A 16,384-nucleotide genomic window follows, 5' to 3' on the forward strand; every position below is an offset into this window, starting at 1 on the left:
TGAGGGACCTATAGAAAACTCTCAATAAAGTGACTACTTTTTTCTTGTTTCTGAATTCCACCCATACTAACTCAGTAGACAAACCCTTCTCGACGACCTCTCTTGCTGCAGCTGTCACTGATTGGCAGGTCCTCTTTATACAGGTCCCATCTTCGCTAGAAGGTATCCCAGTAATCCACATGTTGGATATAGCGGCTATACCAGCTCTGCAGCCACGTGCTCAGTTGTGCTCACTCTCTGTTCCTGGCCTCACTAGCCCATGGCACCAGTAGCAATCCTGAGATTACTACTCTGCTTGTCCTGCCTTTTAGCTTCCAGCCTAATTCCCTATATTTCAGGTCCTCATCCCTTTTCCCAACTATGCAACTGATACCAATGTGTACCACAATTTCTGGCAGCTCATCCTCCCTGTAGGCTCGTTTCGAGACATCCCTGACCCTGGCACCCAAGAAGCGGCATATCATCCAGGAGTCTCGTTCTCGACCGCAAAATCTCCTATCTATTCCTCTAACCATTGAATCTCCAATCACTATTGCTCTCATATCCTTCCCCTTTCCCTTCTGAGCCACAGAGCCAGGCTCAGTGCAAAGAACTGGCCGGTGTGGCTTTCCCCTGGTAGGTTGTTTCCTTCCCCCCCCCCCCCCCCCCCCCCCCCCACCCCCCAAACAATAATTAAAGCGGTATACTTATTGTTGGGAAGAACAGCCACAGGGGATCCCTGCACTGACTACTTATTCCCTTTCCCTCTCCTGACAGGGAGCTACCTTTATCCCGTAACTTAGGTATATCTACCTCCATATAGCCCCTCTCTATCACCCTCTCAGCCTCCCGAATGAATCGAAGTTCATCCAGTTCCATTTCCCTTACGCGGTCTGTGAAGAGCTGGAGTTAAGTGCACTTGCTAGTGAAGTCAGCAAGGGTACTTATGGTGGCCATTACCTCCGACATCCTGCAAGAGGAACATGCAACTGCTCTAGCTTCCAGCCCGTCTGCTCTAGGTTGCCAAATAAATTTTTAAAAATACAACCTTACCTGACCAACCCTCCAGATAGTCTTTTTGGGTTAGAGGAGGACGACAGGTGGGAGACGCTACATGTATCATGTCCTGGGTTTAGCCACTCCCTGAATATATTAGTTCACTTTCCCAGCAGTCCCTGTGTCTGCTTCTGCTCCTGTTCAGCCTTTGCTCTGCTGATTCACGAGATAAGTATTTTTTATTCAAACTTATCTCCCTGGCTGGTCCCTGGCTCGCGCTGTCTCGACTTTGTTGTTTCAGTGATCATGGAAGGCACTACATAACTCCAAATCTGCCTGTATTTTCAAATTCAATGGAACAGATCAGATGTGATCTCAAGATTCACAGGGTCGAAAGGCTTATTCCTGTTACTATGTTCTTAAATAGTAGTGCTATCCACATGCAGCTGATAAGACCAGCATATGTCTTAAAATAACCAGTATGTCTGCCGATTACAATTTGATAAATTGGTACAACAACAAAAGATTAAAATTTGACTATTGCTTAATGCAAGGTGTAATTGTGCTAGGAATACTTCCAAATCATAAGGTGAATCAGTGTTTTCTTTTGCATGCAGAGTGAATTTTTGATAAATTTCCTACGAGAAGTGCTTTCTCTGGCTCTGATCGCAAACTTAGGTAGTTTTGTGCTGTTTTGGGTCTCAACCAGCCATCTGTTGAGCCAAGTTCAACTTTTTTCTCAAGAAATACTTCTTTTCAACTGAGTGATTTTGTCTTTTCGTCTCTGTGTCTCTGGGGTTGGTGCTTGGGTGGTGATGCTCTACAGCACTTAATTTCCTCTTTCTAATTAATTTGCAAATATTCAATGTTACTGCTGTCAGTTAACCTTGGTTTTTCTCATTAATGCACCTTTTTCTCCTAATTTTTGAATGTAAGAATATTCTGACAAACTTGGCAAGACATTTGCTCCGTTAATGTCCAGTCTTTCAAGACTATGGTATTTGAATTTGTTCTTTCTGCCAACTCCTAATGATCCCCTTCAGCTTATAAAGGTAGCAAATCACTAATTTTGAAGCATGTGTTTTAATATCAGGGAAAGAGCAGGAAAGTGGGAGATCTGGTAAAAGAATCATTGCAGGCACTATGGTGAGACGTCTTGCTAAAACAAGGGTCATACAATAGCGTTTTTTTAAAAAATCCAATTGCAGTTATATTTTATTCAGAAGTGTCACAACACTTGCAAATTTAAAATTACTTTGTAATTTTCTCATTTTGATTTTGTTCAGTGTCTCAGGGATGTTGTTACATCCTATAAAACTTGATGTATGCAATTCGTTTTTTTTTCCACTTTGTAGTTTTGATGGTTTTAATCTTTTGATCTGCATACTTAAACCAACATCTTAAACTCCAGCTGGGTAACATAGAATGCAATTTATGCCTTCTGTAGTTTGTTATTGTCTACCATGTCAGACTCCAGGACATTTGGATCTAGTTTCCTGAGAAGGCACTCCAAAATGGCAACCCTAGATCGCAACAAATTTGATGCATTGATGTACTGGTTTTAGCAGAAGGAGATAAATCTGTACTTCCATTCTATTGAACAGAAGCGCCACTTTTCTTCCCTTTTGCCAAGCAGCTGCAAATCGTATTAACTTGCTTTGAAAGGAAATGTTAAACCACTTGAATGTCACAATGAAGTATGAATTAGCTGCATGTCCTAGGAAGTGACTCAGAGCAAGTCTTAAAAGTACACAGGAAAGCGGCCTTATTTCTTGTGTTTTTAAAGGCTGAACTTCTGCGTACTTACAGATGTTTTGCCAAATGAATAATGAGGCAAGATTACAAGTGTGTGCACTGAAATGAACAAACCATTCATGCACTTAAAGGACTTTTGATCCAATTTTCTAGTGCCATGACTATCTAAATCAATAGAACTAATTTTAAAAGATAAAAGTGTTATTGCTTTGTGTCGTTTACCAACTGACTCCGTTCCCTTTTTAGAGCATGATGAATATGAAGCAAATTAGAGTTTAACTTTGTCAGGCTTGAGTTTGCCATGTATGGTTTGGAGTTTCAACAATACTCGTTAAGTCTGATTTTTATTACAATTTGATTCTTGTCAGCTATACAGTAATCAATGCTTAAGATGAAGATTTAAACTTTGTTTGCAAAATGATTTTCCCTTGTTGTTTGTAGATTTCACAGTTCCATGCTGTTTTTAAAGAATTTTTTTTAATACAACAGTATTTCTAGCTCTCAACCTTGCCTGTGACTTGTTAACCTGGTTGTATGTGTACAGGGGCTTTAATATGTAAGCATGAAATATTATTGAATAATAGTGAATAATAATAGGGTTTGAAGTCAGTGCATATGACAGTTGTGGCATAACTTCACTCTAACCTTTTGGAGTTCTGCATCTTAAGAGATTTTGTTCTTAACCAGTGCAGTCAAGTTAACATATGAAATTAAAGACAATTATATTCTACGCAGGCAAAGAACAAGCGTACTGGATTAACACTGCAGTATTAGTTACATATAGAAACCTAGATAACCAGGCTTCCCAATAATGCAAACTGCCCAACAGTATACAAAGGAACCTCAATTATCCAAAGGACACGGGCGGGAAGTACTTCATTCAATTAATTGAATGCTGGATAACGTAGTTAGCCAAGCATCGGAGCCTTGCGATTATGTTTGGATAATCTGAAATTCGGTTAATTGAATGCTGGATAATCAAGGTTCCTCAGTATATGGAAGAGCAATGTTGCAAGATTGATTAAAATGAATGCCATACAGTGGCACATGGATTTAAGCCACTACAGTCCATACAGTGCTGTTGTTGTGGAAGTTCTAGAATTTGACTAGGTGTCTGTAAAGGGGTGGCAGTTCAGTTCTAATTCAGGATGAAGTGGGATATAGGGTGTGTGAAATCTTGCATACGGTGGTTCTCCCTATTTCTCAAGATAGTCAAGGTTATGGATTGTAAAAAGCCGAGAGGTTTTGGTGAATGCTGTAGTGCATATTGTAGATAGTACACACTACTTCTGCAGTGTATGTGGTTCATGGCTTGGCTTCCTTCCTTGGCTGCTACTTGGGCTTGAGAAATTGTCACAGTTTATTTTTATACTGGGGCAGAAAACACAAACCATATGTTGCTCTATTAAATAATAAGCAATTAGCATTCCTGGGTGGCATCATTGCTGAGATTGAGATGGATGCTGTAAATTTTTATGTAAGGGAAGAGACAGTACTGCAGTAGGCACTGTGCTCTGATTGGGGGCTAAGACAGGAGCAGCATCGTGGTCCATGATTTCTGTCTGTTCCCCTGGCCATTAATAGAGGGAGGTAAATAATTTAAGAAAGTAGATTGGAACATGGTCAAGAGTTGGTATTGAGTTTTTTGAGTTACTGAAACTAAACTTTTCTAGACAAGTATTTCATCACACTCCTGTTTCACACCTGTATAGGTAGCTTTAAGAAGTTGAGGTGAGCTATTTCTGAGAGAAGTTCCCAGCCTAGACCGTTGCTTGTCTCCATAGGGTATGTATTTGATAGGTGCGGTTCAGTTTTTGGTTAATGGTGTCGCTCAGGATGACACAGCAATGATATTGTCATTAAATGTCAAGGAGAGGCTTAGTGCATCTCTTTGAAATAAACATTGCAAGGCACAAAAGGCACTTACCAGCTACCAGCCCAAGCTTGAATGTTGCCATATCATGTTATACGTAGAGACAGACTGCATCAGTATTTGAGACACAAGCGGAAACTGCAGTTGACCATGAACCTCTGATCTTATGAAAGGAAGGTCATTGAAGTAGATGAAGGTGTTCTGCTATCTAGAGATCCTTATAAAGTGACTGGAATGTGGAGTTAGGTAGCAGATCAGCCATTACTGAATGGTGGAACAGACTTGGGGTAGAATGGCCTTCTCCTATGTCCTGAACATGAATATTGAGCAAGTGTAAAATTGCATGATACTGCAAAATGCCAGGAATGTGGGAATCAGCAATGGAATTGAAACAGTAATACAGCAGAGGTGGCCACTCAAATCCATTATGCTTGTGCTGGCTTTTTGGAATTACTATTCAATTTGTTTACCTCTGTAATTCTTCTGCCTCGCCAAAGCTCTGCAAGTTTTGCCTTTTGAAGTGTACATCTAATTTTACCTTTGGCATTAACCATTTGAATCTGCTTTTGCCTTCGTTTTTTTCAGGCAGGCATTGCGCATCATCATAACTTTAAAAGAAAAATTTCCCTCTTTTTGGTAAAGGTCGCGAAGTCTGAATTACATGTAAATCACTATCAAATGTAACTGGGCTTGATGCAGTTGGGTCAAAGTTATAAGGATAACAAGGGGCCACTACATTGACAATAATAACCAAGTTAGCAATTTTTGAGAAGATTTGTAGCTCAGGTTGATGATAAGTCTGTCAGTTAGCTCGCTGAGCTTGAGCTTAAAGGTTTGTTTTCAGACGTTTTGTCACCATACTAGGTAACATCATTCGTGAGATTCTCTGGTGAAGTGCAGGTGGTATGTCCTGCCTCTCTATTTATCAGTGTTGGTTTCTTATGGTGCGTGATGTCATTTCTGGTTCTTTTTTTTTCAAGGGACGGTAGATAGGATCGAAGTCGATATGCTTATTGGAGTTGTGGTTAAAATGCCATGCCTCTTACGAATTCTAATGGATGTCTTTGTTTTGCCTGTCCTAGGATGTTTGTGTCGTCCCAGTCAAATTGGTGTCCTTCTTTGTCTGTATATATGGAAACTGGCGAGTTTCCTGCTAATTTGTCCGATGTGTTTTTTTGTAAATTACATTTGTTTTGCTGGTGGTATCTAATGGATCCTTTAGGTTCATTAGTCGCTGTTTAAGTGTTGGGGTAGGTTTGTGGGCTACCATGATGCCAATGGGTCTGAGTAGTCTGGAAGTATGTCTTTGATGTAGAGTAATGTGGCTTTAGTTTTTGGTTGCATTGCATCTATTTGGGTTTGTTTCTGAGGAATCGATAGATTGTGTTTATTGGGTACCCGTTTTTCTCGAAAACATTGTACAGATATTTTTCTTCTGTTTTTTGTAGTATGTGGGTGCTGCAGTGTGATGTAGCTTGTTAAAATAACGTCTTAATGCAGCTCCGTTTGTGGGTGTTGGGATGATTGTTTCTGAAGTTAATTATTTGGTCTGTGTGTTGTTTTTCTGTAGAGACTGGTTTGAAGCTCTCCGTTAACTGTACGTTCAACTGTCACGTCTAGGAATGGGAGTCTGTTGTCGTTCTCCTCTACTTTTGTGAATTCTATGCCTGTCAGGGTATTATTGATGGTGTTCTATGTTTAGATTAGATTAGATCCCTTACAGCATGGATACAGGGGCCTTCGGCCCAACAAGCCCACACCAACCCTCCGACGAGTAACCCACCCAGACCCATTTTCCTCTGACTAATGCACCTGACACTATGGGCGATTTAGAATGGCCAGTTCACTTGACCTGCCCATCTTTGGACTGTGGGAGGAAACTGGAGCACCCGGAGGAAACCCACGAAGAGACTGGGAGAATGTGCAAACTCCACACAGACAGTCGTCAGAGGCTGGAATCGAACCCGGGTCCCTGGCACTGCGAACCACTGAGCTACCGTTTCCTCCAACTTGTTCGGTTTTGTGATGACGAAGGTGTCACCTATGTAGTGGATCAAAAGTTTGGGTTGGATAGATGGGAGGGTAGCTTGTTTAAGTCTCTGCATTACTGCTTCCACTATGAGTCCTGATATTGGTGATCTCATACGTGTTCCATTGACTTGTTTGTAGGTTTTGTTATTGAATGTGAAGTGAGGCACAGGTCCACTAGCTTGAGGATGTTGTCTTTGCTGGTGAAGTTGGTGCTGTCTGTTGTTTGTGGTCCTGGTTTTCCTAGTAGTGATGCCAGTGTTCCTTTGGCCAGGTCAATGTTACTTGCTGTGATAAGGGATGCAACATCAAATGAGACCATTATTTTGTCCTCTTCTATCTTGGTGTCTTTGGTGTTCAGGAATTCTTGAGTGGAGTGAATGGAGTGGCATGAATTTTCAATTAGGTGTTTTAATTTTTGGTGAAGTTCTTTGGCTAGTCTGTATTTTGGTGTGCCAGGTAGGGAGACTATGGGTCTGAGGGGGGCACCTGATTTGTGTATTTCTGGTAATCTCTTGAAGCCTGGTGTGTTGGATCTATCTGGATTCATAGAACATTACAGCGCAGTACAGGCTCTTCGACCCTCGATGTTGCACCGACCTGTCATAACAATCTGAAGCCCATTTAACCTACACTATTCCATGTGCGTCCATATGCTTGTCCAATGACGACTTAAATGTACTTAAAGTTGGCGAATCTACTACTGTTGCAGGCAAAGCATTCCATACCCTTGCTACTCTCTGAGTAAAGAAACTACCTCTGACATCTGTCTTATACCTATCTCCCCTCACTTAAAGATGTGTCCCCTCGTGCCATCACCATTCTTGGAAAAAGGCTTTCCCTATCCATCCTATCTAACCGTCTCATTATATGTCTCTATTAAATCACCTCTCAACCTTCTTTCTAATGAAAACAGCCTCAAGTCCCTCAGCCTTTCCTCGTAAGACCTTCCCTCCATACCAGGCAACATCTTAGTAAATCTCCTCTGCACCCTTTCCAAAGCTTCCACATCCTCCTCATAATGCGACGACCAGAACAGTACACAATACTCCAGGTGCGGCCGCACCAGAGCTTTGTACAGCTGTATGTAATCTCATGGTTCCGGAACTCGATCCCTCTATTAATAAAGGCCAAAACACTGTATGCCTTCTTAACAGCCCTGTCAACCTGGGTGGCAACTTTCAAGGATCTGTGTACCTGGACACCGAGATATCTCTGCTCATCTACACTACCAAGAATCTTACCATTAGCCGAGTACTTTGCATTCCAGTTACTCTGACGAAAGTGAATCACCTCACACTTGTCCGCATTAAACTCCATTTGCCACCTTTCAGCCCAGCTCTGCAGCTTATTTATGTCTCTTTGTAACCTACAACATCCTTTGTCACTATCCGCAACTCCACCGACCTTAGTGTCATCTACAAATTTACTAACCCACCCTTCCAAGTCCTCATGCAGGTCGTTTATAAAAATGACGAACAGCAGTGGACTCAACACTGACCCTTGCGGTACACCACTGGTAACTGGACTCCAGGATGAACATTTCCCATCAACCACCACCCTCTGTCTTCTTTCAGCAAGCCAATTACTGATCCAAACTGCTATATCTCTCACAATCCCATTCCTCTGCATTTTGTACAATAGCCTACTGTGGGGAACCTTATTGAGCACCTTGCTGAAATCCATATACATCACATTAACCGGTTTACTCTCATCTACCTGTTTGGTCACCTTCTCAAAGAACTCAATAAGGTTTGTGAGGCAAAACCGTGTCGACTATCCCTAATCAAATTATTCTTTTCTAGATGATTATAAATCCTATCTCTTATAACCTTTTCTAACACTTTACCAACAACTGACGTATGGCTCACTGGTCTATAAATACTAGGATTGTCTCTACTCCCCTTCTTGAACAGGGGAACCACATTTGCTATCCTCCAGTCTTCTGGCAGTATTCCTGTAGACAATGACGATTTAAAGATCAATGAGAAGGATTCTGGGTAATCCAAGATGGAGGGTGGGAAAAATTTCTGGCTGTAAGAGCTGCTCCTTTTTTGAGGTATTTTAGGTGTTGGAGGTGATTTCCTCGAATTCCAGGAGCAGCAATTACTGTTTTATCTGCTGTTGCATTGTTTTGGAACTTTGGGAAAAAAAAACAAGTTTTAAAAGGGAGAAGAGCAGACAAAGAAAGCACATGGTGAGGACAGTGCAGGAGAGAGAGAAAGAGAGAGAGAACCTGCACAGTTACCGCCTTTGCTATTTGAATTTGTGTACATGTATGGAATGAGCTGCCAGAGGCTAGTACAATTGCAACATTTAAGAGGCATTTGGATGGATATATGAATAGGAAGGGTTTGAAAGGATATGGGCCGGGTGCTGGCAGGTGGGACTAGATTGGCATGGGATATCTGGTCGGCATGGACAGGTTGGATCGAAGGGTCTGTTTCCATGCTGTACATCTCTATGACTCTATGCCAAAGGCTCGGCAATCTCCTCCCTGGCTTCCCAAAGGATCCTAGGATAAATTCCATCCGGCCCAGGGGACTTATCTATTTTCACACTCTTCAGGATTTCTAATACCTTTTCCTTGTGAACCTCAATCATACCTAGTCTAGTAGTCTGTATCTCAGTAAGCTCCTCGACAACACTGTCATTTTCTAGAGTGAATACTGTCGAAAAATATTCATTTAAAGCTTCCCCTATCTCCTCTGACTCCACACACAACTTCCCACTACTATCCTTGATTGGCCCTAATCTTACTCTTGTCATTCTTTTATTCCTTAAATACCTATAGAAAGCCTTAGGGTTAACCCGATCCTATCCGCCAATGACTTCTCGTGTCTCCTCCTGGCTCTTCTGAGCTCTCTCTTTAGGTCTTTCCTTGTAACCCTCAAGCGCCCTAACTGAGCCTTCACATCTCATCCTAACATAAGCCGCCTTCTTCCTCTTGACCAGAGATTGAACTTCCTTCGTAAACCACGACTCCCTCCCTGCCTGACAGGTACATACTTATCTAGGACACACAGGAGCTTTTCCTTGAATAAGCTTCATATTTCTAATGTGCCTATCCCCTGCAGTTTCCTTCCCCATCCTATGCTTCCTAAATCTTGCCTAATCGCATCGTAATTGCCTTTTCCCCAGCTGTAACTCTTGACAAGTGATATACACCTATCCCTTTCTATCACTAAAGTAAACATAACAGAATTGTGATCGCTATCACCAAAGTGCTCACCTACTTCCAAGTCTAACACCTGGCCGGGCTCATTACCCAGTACTAAATCTAATGTGGCTTCGCCCCTTGTTGACCTGTCTACATACTGTCAGGAAGCCCTCCTGCACACACTGGACAAAAATTAATCCATCTATAGTACTCGTACTATAGTGTTCCCAGTCAATATTTGGAAAGTTGAAGTCCCCCATGACAACTACCCTGTCTCTCTCGCTCCTATCGAGAATCATCTTTGCTATCCTTTCCTCTACATCTCTGAAACTATTAACTATTTGGAGGCCTATAGAAAACTCCCAACAGGGTGACCTCTCCTTTCCTTTTTCTAACTTCAGCCCATACAACCTCAGTTGATGAGTCCCCAGACATCCTTTCTGCAACTGTTATACTGTCCTTGATCAACAATGCCACACCTTCCCCTCTTTTACCATCTTCTCTGTTCTTACTGAAATATCTAAATCCTGGAACCTGCAACAACCATTCCTCTCCCTGCTCTACCCATGTCTCCGAAATGGCTACAACATTGAAATCCCAGGTACCAACCCATGCTGCAAGTTCACCACCTTATTCCAGATGCTCCTGGCGTTGAAGTAGACACACTTCAAACCAACTTCTTGCTCGCCGGTGCCATCTTGCGTCTCTGAAACGATTTTGGACCTCCCTACTCTCAACCTTTTCTATACTCGAACTATAATTTTGGTTCCCATCCCCCTGCTGGATTAATTTAAACCCCCCCCAATAGCCTTAGCGAATTTCCCCCCCCTCCCCCAGGATATTGATACCTCTCTGGTTCAGATGAAGACCATCCTGCTTGTAGAGGTCCCACCTACCCCAGAAAGAGCCCCAATTATCCAAGAATCCAAAACCCTCCCTCCTGCACCATCCCTGTAGCCACGTGTTCAACTCCTCTCTCTCCCTATTCCTTGTCTCACTAGCACGTGGCACGGGCAACAAACCAGAGACAACAACTCTGTTCATCCCAGCTCTAAGCTTTCATCCTAGCTCCCTGAATTTCTGCCTTAAATCCCCATTTCTCCTACCTATGTCTTTGGTATCTATGTGGACCATGACTTGGGGCTGCTCCCGCTCCCCCTTAATGATCCCAAAAACACGATCAGAGACATTACGAACCCTGGCACCTGAGAGGCAACACACCAACCGTGAGACTCTCTCGTCCTCACAGAACTTTCTATCTGTCCTCCTAACTATGGAGTCCCTAATGACTACTGCTCTGCTCCTCTTTCCCTTACCCTTCTGAGCAGCAGGGACAGACTCTGCCGGAGCCCTGTACTCCACTGCTTTCCCCTGGTAAGTCGTCCCCCTGCAACAGTATCCAAAACGGTATACTTATTGTTGAGGGGAATGGCCACAGGGGATCCCTGCACTGCCTGCCGGTTCCCTTCCAGTCCCCTGACTGGTAACCCATTTGCCTTTTTGTTGAAACTTGGGAGTGACTACCTCCCTGTAACTCCTCTCAATAACAGCCTCTGCCTCCCGAATGATCCGAAGTTCATCCGGCTCCAGTTCCCTAACGTGGTTTTCGAGGAGCTGGAGTTGGGTGCACTTCCCGCAGATGTAGTCAGCAGGAATACTAGTGGTGACCCTTACCTCCCACATTCTGCAGAAGGAACTTTCAACAGCCCTAATCTCCATTCCCACTATTCTAAATTCCCAAAGAGACTGTTGAAAAAATAAGGAATAAAAAAAACTCATTACCTTACCAATCTGGCGCACAGGTCCTTTTTTTTGGTTAGAGGAGGAGGATGGGTGGGAGACACTACCCGAGTGGTGTTTCGGGTAACGCAACCACACAAATACAACTTCCCAGAAGTCCTTCGCTCCTCCCTCACACCTCTCAGCAAATGGAAACCTGACTCCTGAGGTAAGTCCCTTTTAATGCGGGAAAACTCACCCTTCCCTGCAGCCCTTGCTTCACCACTCCTTCTCTCCTCGCTGCTCTGGCAAAATGTTTTGGAAGTCTGTCCTGTTTAATTCTCCTGATTTTTAAAGTCCTGTTAGAAAGGATGAGATTCTGTTTAACAGCTGTGTGGTCAGGTCTAGAATTCTTAGAGGCATGGCATTCTAACCAGAACCCCATCCATAAACACATCAACTTAGGTCCTATCTACCTTCCCTTGAAAAAAACACCAAAAATGACATCACCCACCTTAAGAAACAAAGACTTATAAATAGAATGGTGGGACAGAGCTCCAGCTCTTCACCAGAGACTCTGACTGATGATGTTACCTCATATGGTGATGAAACGTCTGAAATCAAACCTTCAAGTTCAGCGAGCTAACTTACAGACTTATAATGACCAAGCAATTTATTATAGTGAGTTAATAGGAAAATGATTTTCAGTGAATTCGAATAGATTATTGTCATAAGAATTCCAAGCAATCTGTTCAGATTCCACAATAGATCATAATAGATTCTTAATTTGGTATGAAGATATGCTATATTTTAAAGCAGCTAAGTTTTAATAATGAAAATCTGAATTTCATTAATTTTTTCTGCCTTTTGCATTTCTCATTGAATTTCAAAATAAAACATAAAACAACTCTCTTAAAAACAGTAATACTACAATTTCTGCAACTTCTAAATTGCCCTATCTGCAACTGAAGACAGTATTTATTTAATAGAAATTAGGCTTTTGAAATGCTCACAGGTTTTATTTAATTGCAAAGTACAGTTCTTGGGATTCATACATTTCCATGATCGTGCCTTAACCAACTTGAGTCCGCTGCCAACTGATCAGAATGTGATTTCTCATGACACATAAATTATTGTTTGCTTTGAAATTTATTGTTCTTGCATCTGTTCAGATGAGTGTTAGATTAAAAATTATTAACAGAATTTCTCTCTCTTTATTTAACTTGACTCAAACTTTTATATAACTGAACAACTATTGTAACCTTGTACGGTTTCATATTTTCTGATTTAAATGGTACTACCAGAGATTTGATTATAACCTGTTCAGCAATATTTAAATGGTCAGATAAGTAATTTCATCCTTGGTTCTGTTTTCCTGCCCTATACCAAAACCTCCATCTTGGAAGTTTCAATTGACCTAGCATCCAGACTCTCTCGAGGGAGACTGTTCCATATATCCACTATCTTTTTATAAATATGAGTGGCATGTTGGCTCAGTGGTCAGTAGTTAGCACTGCTGCCTCACAGCGCCAGGGACCCAGGTTCCATTCCAGCCTCAGGTGGAGTTTGCATGTTCTCCTCTGGGTGCTCTGCTTTCCTCCCTTAAACCAAAGACGTGCAGCTTAGGTGAATTGGACAAGCTAAATTGCCCAGTGTTCAGGTATGTGTAGGTCAGGTGCATCAGTCATGGGAAATGTAGACCGATAGGGTAGGGAAATGGTTCTGAGTGGGGCACTTTTCGGAGGGTTGGTTTGGACCTGTTGGTCCAAATAGCCTTTTCCACAGGGATTCTGTGATCCGTCTTCTGATTTCACCACTGAATCAACTAGTTCCAGCTTTGAGGATTGTGTCCCCTTGTTCTGGGTACTAACCATTTCCAACCCCCCGCCAAAGGAATACCATTTCTATGCCTACTTTTTTGAATAATTTTAAACCTCATGATAAGTATTAGAACATCACTCAATCTTGAATGCAAACCCAACCTTGGATTTTTTAAATGATTATGCTTTAATTCCTTTTTATATCTGGTTTATGTACTGAATTGTTAAAACTTTTTGACAGTGATTCTGCAGCTAAAATTATGGTGGAATTGCTTGGCAGCTATACAGAAGATAATGCCTCACAGGCAAGAGTTGATGCTCACAGGTAAAGTCATTTTAATTTTGTTTTTCCAGTCTGCACCATCTAAGTTACTGAAATATTTCCCTTTCAAGTAACTTTGATTTATGTGATAAATATTCTCAAATGCTACCAAATTGTGTGCTGCAAGTTATCAAATGATTGTAGTCATAATATTGACAACACGGAAACAGATCCTTCTATCCAACTAATCCATTGCTAACCATGTTCTCAAACTAAGCTATTCCCACCTGCCTGCATTTTGTACATATTCCTCTAAACCTTTCCTATTCATGTACTTATCCAAGTGACTTATAAACATTATAATTAGCTGCATCCACTACTTCCTCTGGCAGTTCGTTCCACACACTAATCACTTGCTGTTTTTAAAAAAAAGTTGCCCCTCGTGTCCTTGTTTAGACTTTCTCCTCTCGCTTAAAAAAAAAATGCCTCCTATGTTTTGAACTCCCCCACTGAGGGAAAAGACCTTTGCTTCACCTTACCTATGCCCCTCATGACGTTTTAAACCTCAAAGTTCATCCCCTCAACCTCCTGTGTTACAGTGAAGAAAAGTCCTGGCCTATTTTTATAACTCAAACCCTCCGTTCCCGGTAACATCCTGGTAAACCTTTTCTGAACCATCTTCAATTTAATAATATCCTTTCCATAACAAGCGACCAGAGCTGCACACAATACTCCAGAAGAGACCTTACCAATGTCCAGTACACCCTCAGTATGATATCCTAATTCCTATACTCAAAGGTTTGAGCAATTAAGGCAAGCGTGCTGAATGGCTTCTTAACCACCCTCTCTACCTGTGATGCAAACTTCAAAGAATTATGTACCTGAACCCCTAGACCTCTCTGTTCCACAACACTACCCAAGTCCCAACCATGTATATGTCCTTTGTTTGTTTTACCAAAATGCAAAATCTCACATTTATCTAAATTAACATCATCTGCCACTCCTGCAGCTCAGTGGAGAATTTTGCAGCAGAAACAACAAATATTTTGTTGAATTTCTCTCTGATAGGTGCATTGTAAGAGCACTGAAGGATCAAAACACATTTCTTTTTGACCATCTACTTGCTTTGAAACCTGTTCGATTTCTGGAAGGAGAGCTTATTCATGATGTGAGTAGTCTAACCATTGCAGATTGGTTACATATTAAAACCAGGATGTGCATTCATTCATGTACTAGTTTAAGGAGATTTTTGTATTTTGTATTATTTGACTCTTACAAGTTACAAAATGAGGGGTACAGGTCCGGCTGTACATCTTGCTTGTAAATGGCGTGTGATTCTATTTTTTTATGTGTATGTTTTTCTCATCGACTTGCTGAGATATTATTGGACATCTCTGGAGCAGGTGGGACTTGAACACTGGCTCTACAGTAGGGACATTCAACTGCACCACAAGAGCCCATGGAAGTTTATTTTTGAGTGTAATTTAACTTATTTTTTAATCAACCTGTTCAGAGATGTTACTGCACACCTCTGGAACAAGGGGAACTTTAAAACAGTCCTTTTAAATTAATGTCTTCAGAGATGTTTCTACATACTACCAATCCAAGTGGGACTTGAAGTCTGGTTTTTGGGCTCAGAGATAGGAACATCACCACTGTTCCTGAGGAGTTCTGGTTCTACGAGGTACAAGAGCTAGGTCAAACTACATTCTATCTTGTGCTCTTTTCTATGTAGCCATAATATGAGAACTGAAGTCATCCCATCTATGAAAACCCATTTGATATTAAAGGTTGTTACTTCAGATGCATTTTAGAAGAGAAGAGTAATTTTCCTTAGTAATGAGGTATTCATGGAGGTGCTTTGATTTAAGATTAATGTAGTGTTTCTTAAATTGCTCATGTTATAATTTAGACTAGTAAAGTTTTATATAATGCCCTGTCAAGTGCAATTGCAACTACTGGATGGATCCCAAAATTCCCTTTGATCTTTCTGTTATAACTATGGGAGCATTAGAGTCAAGGTTACTGGGCCGTTATTCTATTCCCTCACATTACTGAATTTGTTTTTTTTAATGCAGTACTTTAAATTATCTTTCTCTATAGTTTGAGTTGTCTATAGCTTGAGTCAGACTCAACCTGTCAACCCTGATAAGTTTTCCCTTACAAATATCTAGAAGCTAGTGCCAAAATTGGGAGAGCTGTCTCTCGGACAAGCAGTGGGCTGATAAGGTTGTACTATTGGAACCATAGTTGAAAGACCACCATTTGAGCCATAGGTAGGAAAGATCCAGTGAAGATAGTGGCACAATGGTGTATAGTAGGGAGGGAGTTTCTCAGAGATTCAAAGAGTCATATAGCATGGAATCAGACCCTTCAGTCCACTTAGTCTATGCTGAACATAATCCCAAACTAAACTAGTCCACCTGCCTGCTTCTGGCCTATATCCCTCCAAACCTTTCCTATTCATGTACTTATCTAAGTGTCTTTTAAACGTAACAGTGCCTGCATCTATCACATAGAGTAATAGAGTTGTACAGCATGGAAGTTCATTCCATGTGCACACAACCCTCTAAGTAAGAAAAAAATGTCCATGTTGTGATGATTCTACTCCGTTAACAAGGAAATGTTGTCCTTGGCTTTTTGTTTCAGAGAGGTCGTAAAAGACACAGACTCCAAAAAGTCTACATTTGAAGGGTTTTAGGGCCAATTTGATTATAGTTAACAGATGCTGCCTCAAGTTTAGATTAGATTAGATTATTTACAGTGTGGAAACAGGACTTCAGCCCAACAAG

At 41.5% G+C, this 16,384-nt stretch overlaps 1 protein-coding gene across 1 annotated transcript in view; it reads left to right on the forward strand.

Moving 5' to 3' along the window:
• eif3m (eukaryotic translation initiation factor 3, subunit M) overlaps positions 1-16,384 on the forward strand; it is a 55,870-nt gene that overhangs the window by 24,946 nt on the left and 14,540 nt on the right. Inside the window, exons 6-7 of the mRNA XM_060838569.1 lie at positions 13,572-13,655; positions 14,661-14,760. Coding sequence (XP_060694552.1) covers positions 13,572-13,655; positions 14,661-14,760 — 184 coding nt within the window. The remainder of the gene's footprint in view (positions 1-13,571; positions 13,656-14,660; positions 14,761-16,384) is intronic.

The sequence above is a fragment of the Hemiscyllium ocellatum genome, chromosome 18, assembly GCF_020745735.1.
Source record: "Hemiscyllium ocellatum isolate sHemOce1 chromosome 18, sHemOce1.pat.X.cur, whole genome shotgun sequence".
NCBI lineage: Eukaryota > Metazoa > Chordata > Chondrichthyes > Orectolobiformes > Hemiscylliidae > Hemiscyllium > Hemiscyllium ocellatum.